The sequence below is a fragment of the Pseudorasbora parva genome, chromosome 10 (genome assembly GCF_024679245.1).
Source record: "Pseudorasbora parva isolate DD20220531a chromosome 10, ASM2467924v1, whole genome shotgun sequence".
Classification (NCBI taxonomy): Eukaryota; Metazoa; Chordata; class Actinopteri; order Cypriniformes; family Gobionidae; genus Pseudorasbora; species Pseudorasbora parva.
The window spans coordinates 26,865,217-26,882,115 of NC_090181.1; the positions used below are offsets into that span (position 1 = coordinate 26,865,217).

Here is a 16,899-nt window from a genome sequence, read left to right on the forward strand (position 1 = left end):
GGGTTAGTTACTTTTGTTAAAATAATTTAGATGAAGTGAGTATGACAACCTCTAAACAAAACACTACAAATTGGACTAAAATATATGAAAAGTTCTTTCTATACATAAAATGTTTTAATGAACTATATATATATATATATATATATATATATATATATATATATATATATATATATATATATATATATATATATATATATATATATATATATATTCTATATCTAACCAATACTATATCATTTTCTCTACCCTAATATTAATTTTTAATCTTTATAAGAAATAATTTCTGTTAAATTAAAAATAATTATGTTCATATTACAAATTCTAGAGTTCCGTCACCTCCAAAAAAACTCATGACAATACAACTCTTAAAAAAAAAGAAATAAAATGAAACACTGCAATATATTTACCAATCCTAAAATTTTCTGCAAAATAGATCAAATATTTTGCAGCATTTTCACGTTGGCCTATTAATTATGATTACAAACATCGTATTGAACTTCTGTACGTAGTACTGTAAGTGTTTGCGGAAAAACATTAAAAAAAAATACATTTCCCACAAGGCATTGCGAAACCAGGAACTACGCAGCCCACTTTCTAACCAATCGCGTTCGCTGAGCTTCACTCTGAAGAGTCGTTTTGCGGGAACTTTGGAGAGGAAGAGCTGTTACAACCTGCCACTTCGCGCTGAAAGGTTAGTAGAATATTCTCGATGTGCTTTAATAAAGCGTCGTCTCCGTGTGTATTTACTAGCGGATTATGATTACAAATCATCTGCTCTGTTGTGATACAAAGCCGTAATAAGGCAGCTAACTCTGCTAGCATAGCGTAAAATTATTAAATCGCAGTTTCCCCCGAATCCAATATAAATAACTCAGCGTCACTTTCATTGCTAACATTGTGCCATTAACGGCATATATTTTATCACTCTTAAAAACTCGTACCATTCCTAAACAGTAAAACAATGAAAATCTATTAATGTTTGCGTTTCTTTTAAATATAAAAGTGAAACAAACAGCATCATTGGCAGGACCACAAATTCAAACTGTAACGTTAACAGTTATCTCAAACACAAATGTTCTCACTGGCCTTGCCATTAGTTGTAACGCTTGTGCGAATACACCTGTCATGTTGAAAGTTTGGCTATTCAATATATCTAAGTTTATATATTTACATAATAGTTATGACAAAAGCTCACCATCACTCTACATGTGAATCACACCCTAGTCTTGTTTTTACATGTAGTGTAGGCCTGCACCTCTGAAAGTGTGGCTAAAGTTTATATGTCCATAATCATATCAAGAGACTTCATCTGATGATCAGGCCCAGTAGAAATAATAATAAATAAATAAAAACTTCTAAAATGTGTATAATAAAAACGGGTTTTTTTGACATTCTGAATTTAAGTAAAGTTGAACTATTCACTCAATATACTGTTGTATTGAAATTGTATTCAATGAGATATAATGCAAAATAAAAGCGTTATCCCTAGTAGGGCTGGGCGATTTGGACCAAAAAATAAATAAATAAATTGTTGGCTGGATGATATACGGTATATATCTTTTTTCTACATTTATATAAAAATAAAAATAAATACTTTTTTTTGTTTCCACATTCTGCCCAATACTATGAAAAACAAATATAGTGAATATAACCATATAGGCTATGTAATGCGTGAGGTGGCGCTTGTTCACTGAAGTCTGTGAAATGTAGCGGAGGCTCGCTTACATAAAGATCTTCCTCTCCTTACAGCAAAATGGAAATATTTACATTCCGTTAACATAGACGGATAATATACCTGTGTAATGTAAGTTATGCAGTAAGGAAGACAACACATCCCAAACGCATTAAACACACACAACTATCTGTCAGAGCAAGCCACTTTATAAAAACTAATCTTTAAACTATAAGCATTAACTATGTCTTACGAGTTATTTTGAAGCCCTTAATATGAAGTATGTTTTATGCTGAGGACAAATTAGATTATACACTTTCCCTGGAGCAGCACAACTCTGTCCTCCGCTATTTTTTTTTTTTTCAGATGCACTTGTAATATCAAACTACTGTATAAACTGCATTGCCTTGTCCTATATTGTTTATAAAAATATATTGATATATTGTAAAAAACAAAAACAAAATAAACTGTAATGACAAATTGATATATCACCCAGTCCTAAACCTTAGTGGTCCCAAATTCAGTTTTAATGAAGCTTGAGTTTCTCTTATTTGATAGTTTAAAGCATTTAGTAAAATGCCACCCAAGGCCAAGGCAGGTGGGGTGAAGAAAGCGAGAGCTCCACCCAAGAGGAAATTGGCTGAAGAATTCCCTCCTGGAGAAGTCCTGACGGATAACGCAAAGAAAAAATGGAAGCTTGGAACAGCCGTTGGGCAGGGAGGTTTTGGCCTGCTGTATCTTGGTAAGATTAAAAAAGTATGAAGTTCTAATGCTTTATTTTGTACTTGTTTAGCAGTTGTAAAAATTACATTTTGTCATATATCCTTTTAGCTAATGAAGACTCATCAGGATCTGTTGGCGCTAATGCACCTTATGTCATTAAAGTGGTAAGGCACATTGTGTATTTTGTTGTGTTGTTGTTGTTGATGTTGTATGTCCAGAGTTTGAATTTTTTGTGACGTTAATGTAATGTTATTTATTATAAGAATAATTTTTTGGCCTTAACTAAAAGAATAAAACAGTAAATAAACAATTAAATAAAAGTGCTTTTTTGACAGTCAGTACATGTATTAAGTAAACTAAACAATAAAATGTATGATTATTGCCTGATGAATTATAATTTAAACAAAAAAGGGCCAAAGATAGACCAAAATATCATAATTAAACAACTATCCAGCAATGCCATAGCACCTACTTCCTAGCAACTTTTGCATGGGCATATACCAATCACATTTTCTTGAGGAAAGTGTACAAGTGTTTACATTTTACAAACAATCCAAATAAGATGCGATAAAAGGACACAGACTTTCCCTCAGCAGTTTTTATTTTTTTATGTGTGTGGGTTCACATTTTTAAATATTTGTTTTCTAAATGTCAGTTAATTTTGGTGCTTATTAGGTTTGGTTTTATCCAATTTCTGATAGTGTTTTTTTTCAGATAGTGAATTTTACTGATAACTAGGTTGGCTCATGTTGGCTGATAACCAATTGATCATAGTTTTTAAAAGAAATACTCAATACTCAAAGAAAACAAATAAAATGATGCTGAACCTCATAACAAAAATGTTAAATTAGTACTGAATCATGAAAATTGACTGTACTTTTTATTTCTAAGTAATAGGGCTGTTAAACAATTAATTGTGATTAATCAGATCCAAAATAAGTCTGTTTACACATAATATATGTGTGCATACTGTATATAATAATGTATATTTGAATAGAGACACAGACACACACGCATACATATTTAATCATTTTTGCATAATATTAAATATGTACTGTATAGATATTATTTATGAATATATATTATCTTGCATATATATACATATTATATATTCACATGCATTTATTCATAGTTCATAGTCTATCAACTAATGTTAAGAGATACAACTTTGAAGTGTAAAAACTCTTATTGTAAATTTGTTATCATTTCATATAAATCCAAACAGTCATGCTTAAAGATGGCCATCTTTTATATCTACACAAAGGCTATAGGCATTGAAATTAGACACGTGACGCATACAATATATTGTATGTAATACTCTCATGTTTTTGTTTCTATTTTAGACCACTTGCTTATCTAGTCAAAATAACAAAGTATGTATTACAGTGACAATCCCAAACAAAAACAAAAAATTACAGTTAGATTTGCATATATGCTTTTATATGTTGGCGTCATGAACTTTGGAACTTCGCTGCATATTAAAGAAGGCATAAAAGCAACCAGCTGAATGTAAGCTAATGCAAATAGACGGTAACAATCGTGACATTAAACATTGGGGTTGAGCTTATGTGTGCTTGATTTAATATATTTAATCCAATTTGTGTAGTGTAAACTTTCGCACATTTAATCTAAACTATATTTACAACAGTAAGTTACCCTCAAAAAAACTGTCTGTTTCCCCCTGTTCATATTTAATGTTGACTTATATGCACGTGCTGTCTAATGCCTTTGATGCATGTTTTCCTTAGTGCATATAACTTGTCAACATTTAATAAACATTTTATGGTTATGTGCTTATGGCATTGTTTGAAAGTATTTCAATATTGCATTTTTTGGCAACACGCGACTTGTTAAACTTCAGTGTTTAATGAACACTGTGGGCACATACACATCAAACAGATGTACTTTCTGATAAAATATGTTTAGTTTGAAATTAAGCGTAGGTTTTAAATTCTACATGTAACACAAGTAATCATGTTTATGAGAGCAGTAAAAGTAAAGGCACTGTTGGAATAACCCATTAATGTAATAACTTTGTTTAGAGAATGTGTGTGTTCTTCATACCTTGTACAAGTTTTGTTTATCATTATTTTTTATTTAGTCATATTCATTTCTGTTGAAAAATTGTAAGCAATCGGTTGATTTTAGGTTTAAAATGTAATTTTGTATTTGAAGCCTTTTTTCTTAATACAACATAACCTACATACAGCTCTGGAAAAAATTAAGAGACCACTGGAAAATTATCAGTTTCTCTGGTTTTACTATTTATAGGTATGTGTTTGGGTAAAATTAACATGTTTTATTCTATAAACTACTGACAACATTTTTTCCAAATTCCAAATAAAAATATTGTAATTTAGAGCATTTATTTTCCGAAAGCAACAACTGGTCAAAATAACAAAAAAGATGTGTTGTCTTGAATAATGGAAAGACAATAAGTTCATATTAATTTTTAAACAACAAATAACTAATGTTTTAACTTAGGAAGAGTTCAGAAATCAATATTTGGTGTAATAACCCTGATTTTAAATCACAGCTTTCATGCATCTTGGCATGCTCTCCACCAGTCTTTTACACTGATGTTGGGTGACTTTATGCCACTCCTGGTGCAAAAATTCACGCAGCTCTGATTTGTTTGATGGCTTGTGACCATCCATCTTCCTCTTGATCACATTCCAGAGGTTTTCAATGGGGTTCAGGTCTGGAGATTGGGCTGGCCATGACAGGGTCTTGATCTGGTGGTCCTCCATCCACACCTTGATTGACTTGGCTGTGTGGCATGGATCATTTGTCCTGCTGGAAAAACAGTCCTCAGAGTTGGGAAACATTGTCAGAGCAGAAGGAAGCAAGTTTTCTTCCAAGACAACGTTGTACGTGGTTTGATTCATTTACAAAGACAAATCTGCCCAATTCCAGCCTTGTTGAAGCACCCCCAGATCATCACCGATCCTCCACCAAATTTCACGGTGGGTGCGAGACACTGGCTTGTAGGCCTCTCCAGGCCTCTGTCTAACCATTAGATGACTAGGTGTTGGACAAAGCTGAAAATTGGACTCATCAAAGATGACCTTAGTCCAGTCCTCTACAGTCCAATCCTTATGGTCTCTTGCAAACCTCAGCCTGGCTCTTCTTTGCTTCTCATTGATGAAGGGATTTTTTTCTAGCTTTCCATGACTTCAGCCCTGCCCCTAGGAGCCTGTTTCGAATCGTCTCGCCGTGTACTTCAACCCACCTGCCTTTTTTTAGGTCACTTGATGTCATCCTACTGTTGTTGAGTGACATTCGAATGAGTGGCCAGTCATTCTGGTCAGTGGAGAGTCGTTTTCGCCCTCTGCTAGATTGTAGCTTTGTTGTCCCCAATGTCTGCTGCTTGACCTTGTTCTTATGAACCGCCGTCTTTGAAATTTTAAGGATAGAGGCAACCCGACGCTCACTGTATCCCTCTTCCAGTAAAGCCAAAATTTAACCCTTCTTTCCTTCACTCAAAATGTTGCTTTTTAACTTTTTTGGCATGGTCAAAACTTATTTTTCTATTCCAATTACTTTTGTGGTACTACTAGCACTGTTTTTGCAATCCAGATGGTCCTACTGCAAGAGGATAGTGATGACCACAGAAGTGTTTTTATACTTTTCCTTATTAAAAAAGATTCGGTTCAGGTGATCACCTAATCAGCACCTCATTCAGTAGAATGAGGGAGGAGTGCCTGTGTTGAAATTCAACAGAGATTGGAATGGAAGGGCTTCCATACTTGTAGAGATGCTGAGAATTAAGAAAAAGATTTAAGAAAAAAATGCAGTGGTCTCTTAATTTTTTCCAGAGCTGTAGATGCATTCACTAAAATTGTTTTCATAGGCTTGGAAAAAATAAGAGACCACTCTTATCATCGATTTCTCAATGTTAAGTGGTCTCTTAATTTTTTCAATTGTTTTCCTGTATTATACACTGTTTGGAAAGCATTGGATTAAATAATGGATTGAAATAACTTTTTGGGGAATTATTTTTAACATATAACAATGTTGCAAATGTGTATCTGAATAATTTAAAAAATAATTGACAGATTAATCCATTATCAAAATACTCGTTACTTGCAGCCCTAGATTTGACCATTCTCAGCTACTCCAGCAATGGATGCAACTAGTATGGATTTTGGTTTTAATATTTCCAGATAATCGATTATTCCAGCAATTGGTTATCTGTGCAGATTAATCTGCAAAACCAATCAATCATTTGACATCTATTATTTTTACTGTGTCTTGCAGGAGCCAAGTGAGAATGGCCCTCTCTTCTCTGAACTGAAGTTCTACATGCGAGCTGCCAAACCTGATCTAAGTATGCCCTTGTGACAGCAAACACACTTATATGCATGATGAGCCAGACTGAAAAAAAGTCGAAGAGCAACTCTTTTAATTAAATAAAGTTCTGAGCTCACCATTGAGGGCCTTATGGAGACAGACAAACCACAACTCTCTGCCTTTGGTGGCTCTTATGGCTGCCCCAAGGCCACTGTATTGCGCTTTATTTAATAACAATCCAAATGTCAGTCTCCCTTGACAATTAACTGCTATATTACTAAGGGATGCTCATGTTTTATTCATTGGAATATTGTAATGTTGGTAAATATTTGTCCCACCAGCAGATTACCTTGCGGCACACTCACAGTTTGGTCTCAGAGGAATACTCTTATATTACTTTGAGTACCAACAAGTTTAAAGAATAAGTTTTAAATAATTTGCCTACTTTATGAATTGATCATGTGATTGCATTTAACTGTTAGTGTGATCTTATAGTTCAAATTTAGAACTGATGTCTCTGTAATGTGTCTTCTTTTCTCTTATGAAGTGGAATAGTGTGTGAATTATGTTTGTGACAGAATGTTTTATATTTTGATTCAGTTGGGGCTTGGATGAAGTCGAGGAAAGTTGACTATTTGGGAGTTCCAAAATATTGGGGCTCTGGTTTTCATGAGAAAGGTGGTAAGAGGTACGATGAATCGTTTCCAAAGTATTACATAATGAATAACATTTCATCTAATGTGAGTTTTTTTAATTATTAATAAAATGTTTAGAAAGTTACAAATGTTTTTGATCTTTTGAAAATGCTTGAATGTAATTATTTCACATTAATCTTCATGACAGGTACAGATTTATGGTCATGGATCGATTTGGAACAGATCTACAGAAGAAATTTGAGGAAAATGAAAAGAAATTTCCAAGGAAACTGGTTCTTCAGCTGGGCCTTAGACTTGTAGGTTTTTTCCAAGTCTACCTCTATCAGAAGTAGTAAACTATGCTTTAAAAGGGGGGGGGTGAAATGCTGTTTCATGCATACTGAGCTTTTTACACTGTTAAAGACTTGGATTCCCATCCTAAACATAGACAAAATTTAAAAAAACTAATGTTGGACGTTTGATGGAGTATTTCTGTGTCAAAAATACTCCTTCCGGTTTCTCACAAGTTTCGGAGAGTTTTTTTCGAGTATGGGTCCTCTTGACGACGACAGAGCGGAATGTCCTTGTATGGAGCGAGAGAGGAAATGCACGTCCATAAACACTGCTCTCAGCTGCAGATCCACTCGTCCGTGAACACTTGTCACGCCGCGCTCCACTTTATTCCTATGGGTGACATCAAACGACTTTAATGCGCCAGCTCAGCATTCTGGGAAGGCAGCGCTGCATTTGAACCGATTTGAACACAGAAATGACGGGAAGCTTCACAACATCGCTTCAGTCATGTCGCAAAAGTGGATCTCCACGGTCACTGCTGTCACAGGACTTCACCAAATCAACAGTTACCAAAGAAGTGTGTTTTTGACGGAGCGGTCCCAACGATAAAAGTTCACAGTCCTGCTTTAGAAGTAAAACTGCTTCAAATGTCTATGCTGTTGACTATCGTCGCGTGAGTAAACATCAGTAAACGACACGATCGTGTATAACGTTAGTTAATTTATCAATGGAGCATGTGATCTATGGTGTGTGTTTAAATACATTTGTTTAGCTGACCAATATAGGTGTCAGTTTGTTTATTGTAAAACCACCCAAACTTAAACCTAGCGTTCTCACAAAGCGTGCGTCGTCATTCAGATGCGCTAACGTTACTCCATTGTTGTTCTATGTTGAACGTTACACTAGTCTGACGTGCAAAGCTGTTTTGCTTGCTACTGCTAAGGTTTAGTCGAATACAATAGTCCATAAACCGAATCATGTCCTCATAAACTGCGAGTAAACACACACAAATGTTGACAGGCCACTAAATACAGTACATACCACAGAGACGGGACGTCCTGCTGTTGCTGTTTCTCCTGTTCAATTTATTTCAGCCTCCGGATCTGATTCTGGATCATATCTGTATTCTTTAGCTCCGCCCACACGAGGCGCTCGTTTTTTTCGGAAAGACTCGGTACAGCCTATATTTCTTTTGTAAATATAATAAAACTAAAGACATTTCGGAGATATGAAGGATGCAATACTACTCTATAGGTACTCAAGATTGACATGAGATTGAGTGTTTCACCTCCCCTTTAAAAGTTTAATAGTGAACCAAGTTATGTTGTGTTTGTTTCACTGACTGGTATGACAGTGGTCTTGAACTTTACTTTGACATTTTGACAAAGCAGATATTTCATGTTACCACTGTGATTGAAATGCCCACTACGAATATGTATGTCACTCATGATTAATTTATTTTTCAAACAGAATTTACAATAATTAATGGAGTTGTTAAAATAAAATGAGCAATGAGTGAGGCCACTCCTCTGTAGACTGTTGTGGCATTGCAGGCAGTAATATTGTAACTATCTTTCATCTCTCTAGCTTGACATTCTGGAGTACATCCATGACCATGAATACGTGCATGCAGACATCAAAGCCTCCAACCTTCTTCTGTCCTACACCAACCCCAATCAGGTTTGTTTCAAGCCTTCCAAATGTTTAACAGATCTCTGTTGCCATGGCTGTACAGCTTTAGCTGTAGAGACGTAGAAGGCAGTGTGTGTAGACTTTAGGGCTATACAGAGCTCCTACTTCTTTTAATTGGAGTACCAGTGATTTGCAATGTAAGAAACTACTTATTCTTATTTTTTCCATCTGTTAATGAGATTTGGGTGGGGGAAAAAAGCAAAACAATTTAAGCCTTTAATGCGGCTCATAAACTGGAGAGATTAGAGACAGTATTGAAGCTGTCTCTAGCAAATAAGGTTGGGGGGCTGGGCAGGGGCAAATATTTAATTTGAAGATTAATAATGTATCAGTGGTGTAGTATTAAGCTGCTATTTTTAAAGTCACAATTTAAAACTCGGCCTCTTGGGATTAGTCACTGCTTACTTGGTGAGTCTGAGCATCCTTTTTTTTTTTAAATTGCTTGGGTTTTCTTTTTGCTTCTGAATACATGTATTTCTATGTTTTTTTTTTATGTGTGTATAAAGTACACAGACACTGAAATGCACCAGTTGTAAAGTAAATAATAGAAATGCCTACTGATTTTAATTTTAGTCGGGTATAGGAATGATTTGAAGTTTTATTGTGTGATGGGAACATGAGATAATGGTCTTTAAAACTAATAGTAGGCCACTCCTTGGACTTCAGAACACTGAATTCTGAACTGAATATACGTAAATGACTCTTATGAACTGCTTCTTATAACAAATAATTCCAGAAGTCATGAGTTACAAGTTAAAATCAATCTGATGTATCTTTCACAAGATAAAGTTATCCAAGTGGTTACTACATTAACATCTGAAAGTTATGTTAGTATTCCATTTTTGTAAGTCCATTTTGTAAGTGATCAATCAGTAACCGCTTGATTGGGTTCGACTCTATGCCTGACTTGCACAGCTTCAGACTTTGTCAGTCCGCCACAGATAAGCCTTTAAATGATGACTCAACATCTTTGCAATTTAACATCGCTAATGCCTTAAGATTAGCCTAACCAAATATAATGTTCTGGTTAGATCTCAATGAGGTGTTATGCTGCCTGAAAATTTGATAATTCCCACTTCTGAAGTCGTGATTACAAGCTCATTGCATTCAAATGTTTAAATTGGAGGGCGTTCATGTGCAGTTTTTACCTAGGAATCTCGTATTTTCGATAATTCCGATAGCATGTGATGCCTATTTTGCACGTATTAATCACAGTGTAAAACATCTAATGTCCTGTTGCCAGTAGGTGGTGCTATGACTGTAACTGAATATTGTCATGTAGATGTCTTCAGGCCAGGACTCTAATAAAATGTGAAGTTTGAGGCTTTTTGAAGTTTTTGTTAAAGTACAACATTTGGAAATGGCAAAAAAGTTTGCAGAGAAATTTCAAAATATTAACCGTCCTGTAGGGTTTTCAGATTTTGCTCCCAAAGGACGTATTGGGCTGTTACATATGTCTATTGAATTTCATACTTGTACTTATGCGAATTGCGCTACGCTAAAACAAATTGTATGTGGTGCTACCAAGTCGTTTTTGATATGGCTTGGTGATTTTTTTTGAAAAGTTATTGAAATCAAAATTCAAAACCTTAAAATGTAAGGTACATTTCCCATTTTGGTTTTTAATCCTGTTAATACTTTCCCTTTAAAAAAAAAACATACTACCGTATGTGTAGTCAGTCAGTGGCATGGAAGCAACGCGGAGGCATCCCAAACACAGAGTCAACACACGCAGATATCGTCCTCACCAAAGTTTGTCAATTGTATGTGGTTAAAGGCTTGCCAGTTTGAACATTCAAATGATTTTACACCATTCCATAACATCAGTATGGAAAACATGGCACTTCAGCACTCATGAGTTGTTTTCTGTGAGACAGAGAGCCGATCCACGCCGTGTCTCTGACAATGTGTGATCCCTGAAGCCAGATAACTTACACTTGCGTCTTCACTAAATATTGTCAATTGTTTTAAGGCATTTCAGTTTAAAGATCGCACGCACAGAGAGGGGTGCAAAACTCATTGTCAACGCTGTCCTGTGATTCATCACTATATTAGCTTAGAAACTTAATGATAGTTCACCCAAAAAAGAAAATTCTGCCATCATTTTCTCACCCTCAAGTTGTTCCAACCCTGTATGAGTTTCTTTGTTCTGCTGAACACAAAAGAAGATATTTTGAAAGCAGAAAGAGCAACTATTGACTACCATAGTATCCCCCCCCCCCCCCACACACACACACTATGGTAGGGAATAAAAAAAACTAATGGAGATTGAAGTGTGAGTTGAAGACATTTTGATCTCCAAACATAAACCGTGTCTAGATGTAAAAGGTGACTCATCAGCCTGTATAGTTTTTCAGATGCCCAGGGAGGATAGTTTTGTGTTCTTGATAATATTTTGTGTGTTTTTACACCTAATGATATAAAGTTTTAGTTTTTTCTTAAAAGTTGGTGATGTTTGTCACTGTAGGTAAGCAGTTAATCTTTACTGTTGCAAATTACTTGGACACATAAAATAATTGTGCACTTTTTGGGGGTAATAGGTGCACCTGCAATTTGTGCACTGACTGGTTTGGTATATTTGGAACCCTGTTAGCTGCTTCCTGTTGCTTTGAAAACTCTGCTATAAAAGTGCTAATTGTAAGAGCTCTTTTAAATGTGAGACACACTGCTAATTGGCAGTCAGTTTGTTTGCAGCTGCATATGTGATTTATTTGTAGTAACCTTAAAGTTCCTGTAGACTTTATTATCTTTTTATAATTTCATTATTTTTCTGTAATGATTTTAGTGGTGATTTGCAGTTTTGTTGCACAGGAACTTCAGGAAGCATTTGATTCTGACTTTTTTGTGTGTTGTTTTGTTTGTTTGTTTTTACCCAGGTTTATTTAGTGGATTATGGATTGGCCTATAGATACTCTCCTGAAGGAGTGCCAAAGGAGTACAAAGAAGACCCAAAGAGGTGTCATGACGGGACCATTGAGTTCACTAGTGTTGATGCACACAAAGGAGTTGGTAAGAAATGTGCAAATCAGGCTAATGAATAAAACATTTCTTATCTGCTGAATTCTTCTTATTTTATAAGAATATTTTGTCTTCCCAAAAACTTTTCTTAAGATTGTTCTTAATGTAACATTTAATTAATTTAATTAAAGTATTCCCAGAAAATAATTTTCTTAAAAATCATTGTAAATAACTCAAAGTTAGGATAACCTCCAACCTATCTTAAATACCCAAATCTAAGATGATTAAAAGGATAGTTCACTCAAAAATGAAAATTCTGTCATCATTTACTCACCCTCAAGTTGTTCCAAACCTGTATGATTTTCTTTCACCTGAAGAATTTCTTTCATGAGTTTCTTTTATTTTAAAGAGTGTTTGTAACCATGCAGATGGAGCAACCAGTGACTACCATAGTAGGGGTAAAAAATACTATGGTAGTCAATGGTTGCTCTATCTGCTTTGTTACAAACATTCTTCAAAATATCTTCTTTTGTGTTGAGCAGAACAAAGAAACTCATACAGGTTTGGAACAACGTGAGGGTGAGTAAATAATAATGGAAAAATTATGGTTTTAAATGTTGACGTAATAACACTTTGCTACAAGGGTGGCTTACCCTTTAAAATGGCCTCTTAAGTTAATGTTTTTTAAGAGCTCCTTTCTGTGGGGGAAAATGTTATATTTCAGCCCCTTCAAGGAGAGCAGACCTGGAAATCATGGGTTACTGCATGATCCAGTGGCTTTGTGGCCGTCTGCCCTGGGAGGACAAACTTCATGACCCACTGTATGTCAGAGACTCCAAAATCAAGTGAGTATCTTTAACCTTTCTTGTAGCTTTTCAGGTTTTACCTTTTTTTTCTTTTTTCTGAACCTACCTTATTTTTTGCCATTGGCTAATGAATATTAACTTGCATGAAAAAAATGCCTCTTTGTAATATAACTAATTAATTTGATCCCTTAATTGCCTTAGAACAAATTTTTGGATATAAATAATTATGGGTTTGATTTAATGAATTATAATAGATACATTTCCAAGATTCTTAAATATTCTTCTCCTCAGGTGTAGAGACAATATTGATGAATTCTTGAAAAGCTGTTTCACTTCAGAAAATAAACCAGGTGAGAAAAAACAGCATTATTCTATTATATATTAGCATTATTATATATGTTCATAAGGGAATCTTTCATACATTTAAAAAGATTCCCCTATGAAGAATCCATTTTGGTTGTAAAATATCAATTATATGTTTTGTATTACAGTAAGTCAAGAGTATTGAATCTTAAGCAGTTTCTCACAACTAAATGGCGTTCAAGCATATTAAAAAATTTTAACCGTGTCGCGACCGCAGATGCACCTGTGAATTCGGCAGTAGTACTTTTTGTTTTTCTGCCAAGCTGTAATTGGAGTGACGCACTTTCGAGCTCTGATGCGCAAACAAGAGCGCGAGGGCCTCTTCTCGTGATAATGAGTGCAGACCTGGTGATTTAGCTTTAATTAGGGCTAATCTATCAGCTCTGTGCTAATTCCTGCAACTTCTCACACTAACTTTAAACTGGAGTGTGATCTTCCACTTTTTATACATGTACACATTTTCTGTTGACAAATAGTTTAGTGAAATGTTTAGTAAATCCAAAAAAAAGGGTACATAACTCTTGTATTAGCTACCCCGGTCGACCACAAAGCAATGAAATAAATAAAAGATGGAAGTTTTTAAACAAACTTGTTTTTCACCCTTCTCCGTTCTCGACCTCTGCATTGCCTAGTTTTGCAGTCAGTGTGTGGCAGTCTGTACTTTTGCAGAACTTTAGGGCGTTCTTTCTTTGTGTCATTTAAAAATCAAAGATGTCATTGGCTCCCTTTGCTCAGCCGCTGATGTGATGGCAGTTCTTAAGCCCTGTGACAGCCGCGCGGCAGACGGCGAGATCCCTCCTCAGGCTGTTGTCTTGTGCGTACACGGCGCATCACAACACCGAGGTGATGGGAGGCGGCACTGTTACCACGGCCATCACGACTAATTCTGTTTGGTGTGACTATTTTAGCAGCCGACAGTAAACAACAGTTTGTGAGCGGAGAAGTATAAGGAACAAAGTGACAAATGTCAGCCTCTCTCCTCTAAACTTAGCCTGAAGGTTAAAGTGTGAGCGTCTGCTGTGAAGACGCTGCCCTACAGGGATTGCTCTGTCTACGCTAAACGCACAAACGTGTGCATACGCGCCTTATTACCAACCGACTTCCTCGTGTTTGTTTGAGATGAACTTTGAGACAGAGGTCCAAGTTGCGCTTAATCGCACATGTGATTGCTCTTCATTTGTTTATTGACCCAGAAGTGTCTTTAACAGTGCGCAGCTGCATGGCTATGTTTGAATAAATCCATTTGCATTAAGATTTAAATGTTGTGCTTAATGTCTTTCTTTTTACAGAGGAAATGGGGAAGTTCATGCAAGAGGTCAAGGCTCTCGGATACACAGACAAGCCAGATTATGCAAAATTGCGAGGTATTTTGCAGCAAGGCCTGAAGACCATAGGGGCGACAGATGACAAAAAGCTGGACTTCACTGTGTCCACTAAGGCCACTGGCCCACCCTCTGTGAAGGTGAGAGCCACCTTCAGAAGAGCATCAAAAAAAACGACCTCTGGCGCACTCCCTCATTCCCAGCGCATTTTTGACACCCGACGATTAAAAACGAGCCAATTCAACATCCTTTAATTTGTTTACCTGTTGAAAGCCGATTCAAATTTGAGAATGCCCACACACGATCCAAGACTAATTGCTCGGGTTAGTAGGAAACGCGGTCGGGCGCATTGATTTTTCAAATGCGATTAACGTGCAATGCTTTTAACAAACGTTTCTTGTGCCCCTTGCTCACCTAATTTTACCTCAAAAGTGTTCGATCTTAATATTTTAATGAATTGTTAGTTTAAAATCTTAATTTGTAGTAATTGTCTGCGTTTTAAATGGAAGAATGTAGTTTGACCTTAGTTTCTTATCCTATATTGAAGTCACCCCGCTCAAGGTCTCAGCTATTATGATATCTCCCTCCTCTGAAATACCTCATCTCTGCATACTTGCAAAAGATGTTAATCATTAAATCGGTTTATCTGGATGGATTTCAAGCGAAATGATCTTTAGAAGTGAATTCTGCAGCCGTCGTGTGTATTTTGTGTAAAACAAACTGTCTGAGCCTGCAAATATGCCCTTGATGCCATATACTTGGTGGAAATGATAAGACTGTGGCTTCATTCATGGTGTCCGGCACAAAGAGCTTTTGGCAACAAAGCCGTCTGCATCTCAGGTTTTCTCCTCGCCCGGGTGTTTATCCCAGTGGCCCCTCCTCCTCCTCCCACAAACAGGTCCTGAGTGCCTGTGTTTATTCCCTGCTAATGTATCACAAATTTGCTGACATGGTAACCTTGGAGTCTGCGCAGGCCGGCAATCAGCGAGCCGCACTTACGGCGGGAGGGGACGGACTCTCCTCGCTTCCCACAATGCAGTTTGCATATGGAAGGTGCCACCAGGGAGCTGGCCCATGCCAGCTGAGGGTTACCTGCCCACTGCCGTTATTGTATGTAATTATCGAGCCAATCTGTTCAGCTCAGCAGGGTCTGGATGGTAATCATGAGGCAGCAATTGGCAAAATGGAAGGGAAATGTGAGGGGGTGTGGGGGGGCTAGTAAGGATGATAGTTCAAGTCCGAGAGAGGGGTGAGCATTCATTATGCAGTCTGAGTGAAGAAAAGGGAGAATTTGATTGCTGTCGTTAAGTGCATCTTCTTCATAACCCCTGGTTCGGTTAGTACGATTTCTTTGAATTGAGGACTTAAGCTTCTATGTTAGTTTTCATCTGAGGAGAAAAAAACCAAGGAATTTTGATTGATGAAATTGTTAAAATAGATGAACTCGTAGGTTTTAGAGTTCTAAGAGAAAATCTCAATATTGATTTCAGATTTTTTTTTTTAGAATTCTCTTATGCTGGCCTAGGCAGCATTTATTTGATACAAATACCATAAAATGTTAAATATTTTTTTGAAATTAAATAACTGTTGAATATATTTTAATGTTTAATGTATTCTTGTGATGGGACAGCTGAATTTTCAGCAGCCATTACTCACGTCTTCAGTGTCACATTATTCTTCAGAAATCATTCTAATATGCTGATTTGGTGCTCAAGAAACATTTCTCATTAACGTTTTAACACTTTTGAATGGTAGTATGCATGCATTGCATTTGACATTTGTTCTTGCCGGATTTACTGGATACCTGCATCATAATTACATTTCTTCAAGCGTTCACAACGCTGAAGGCGCATGCAATAGTTTCCAAGTGCATATAGAGCAAAGAGTCCCTTCTTAATATTTGATTTGAACTTCCTCCAAGGTTGCTGTAGGCAAGTGAATTGACCATTGCTTTTCTACTTTTTGTCCTCGCCATGTTCGTGTCTTTATTTTTGACTGGAAGACTCCCAAGCGAAAGAAAGCGGAGGAAAAAGGCCAGTCTGCTGATGAAACAGAAGCCGTCCCTGCAAAGAAGAGGCGAGCTCCACAGAAGAAGGGTGAGCCATAACCTCTAGCTGAACTTTTTAGCTAACTTCATC

General features: G+C 36.3%; 1 protein-coding gene across 1 annotated transcript in view; it reads left to right on the forward strand.

Annotated features, from left to right (window-relative positions):
• The first annotated feature begins 587 nt into the window (after nucleotides 1-587).
• vrk1 (VRK serine/threonine kinase 1) overlaps nucleotides 588-16,899 on the forward strand; it is a 16,657-nt gene continuing 345 nt past the window's right edge. The window contains exons 1-12 of the mRNA XM_067454645.1: nucleotides 588-694; nucleotides 2,234-2,417; nucleotides 2,507-2,562; nucleotides 6,659-6,728; nucleotides 7,292-7,379; nucleotides 7,535-7,643; nucleotides 9,208-9,300; nucleotides 12,189-12,321; nucleotides 12,995-13,115; nucleotides 13,368-13,426; nucleotides 14,729-14,901; nucleotides 16,764-16,857. Coding sequence (XP_067310746.1) covers nucleotides 2,252-2,417; nucleotides 2,507-2,562; nucleotides 6,659-6,728; nucleotides 7,292-7,379; nucleotides 7,535-7,643; nucleotides 9,208-9,300; nucleotides 12,189-12,321; nucleotides 12,995-13,115; nucleotides 13,368-13,426; nucleotides 14,729-14,901; nucleotides 16,764-16,857 — 1,162 coding nt within the window. The 5' untranslated portion in view covers nucleotides 588-694; nucleotides 2,234-2,251. The remainder of the gene's footprint in view (nucleotides 695-2,233; nucleotides 2,418-2,506; nucleotides 2,563-6,658; nucleotides 6,729-7,291; nucleotides 7,380-7,534; nucleotides 7,644-9,207; nucleotides 9,301-12,188; nucleotides 12,322-12,994; nucleotides 13,116-13,367; nucleotides 13,427-14,728; nucleotides 14,902-16,763; nucleotides 16,858-16,899) is intronic.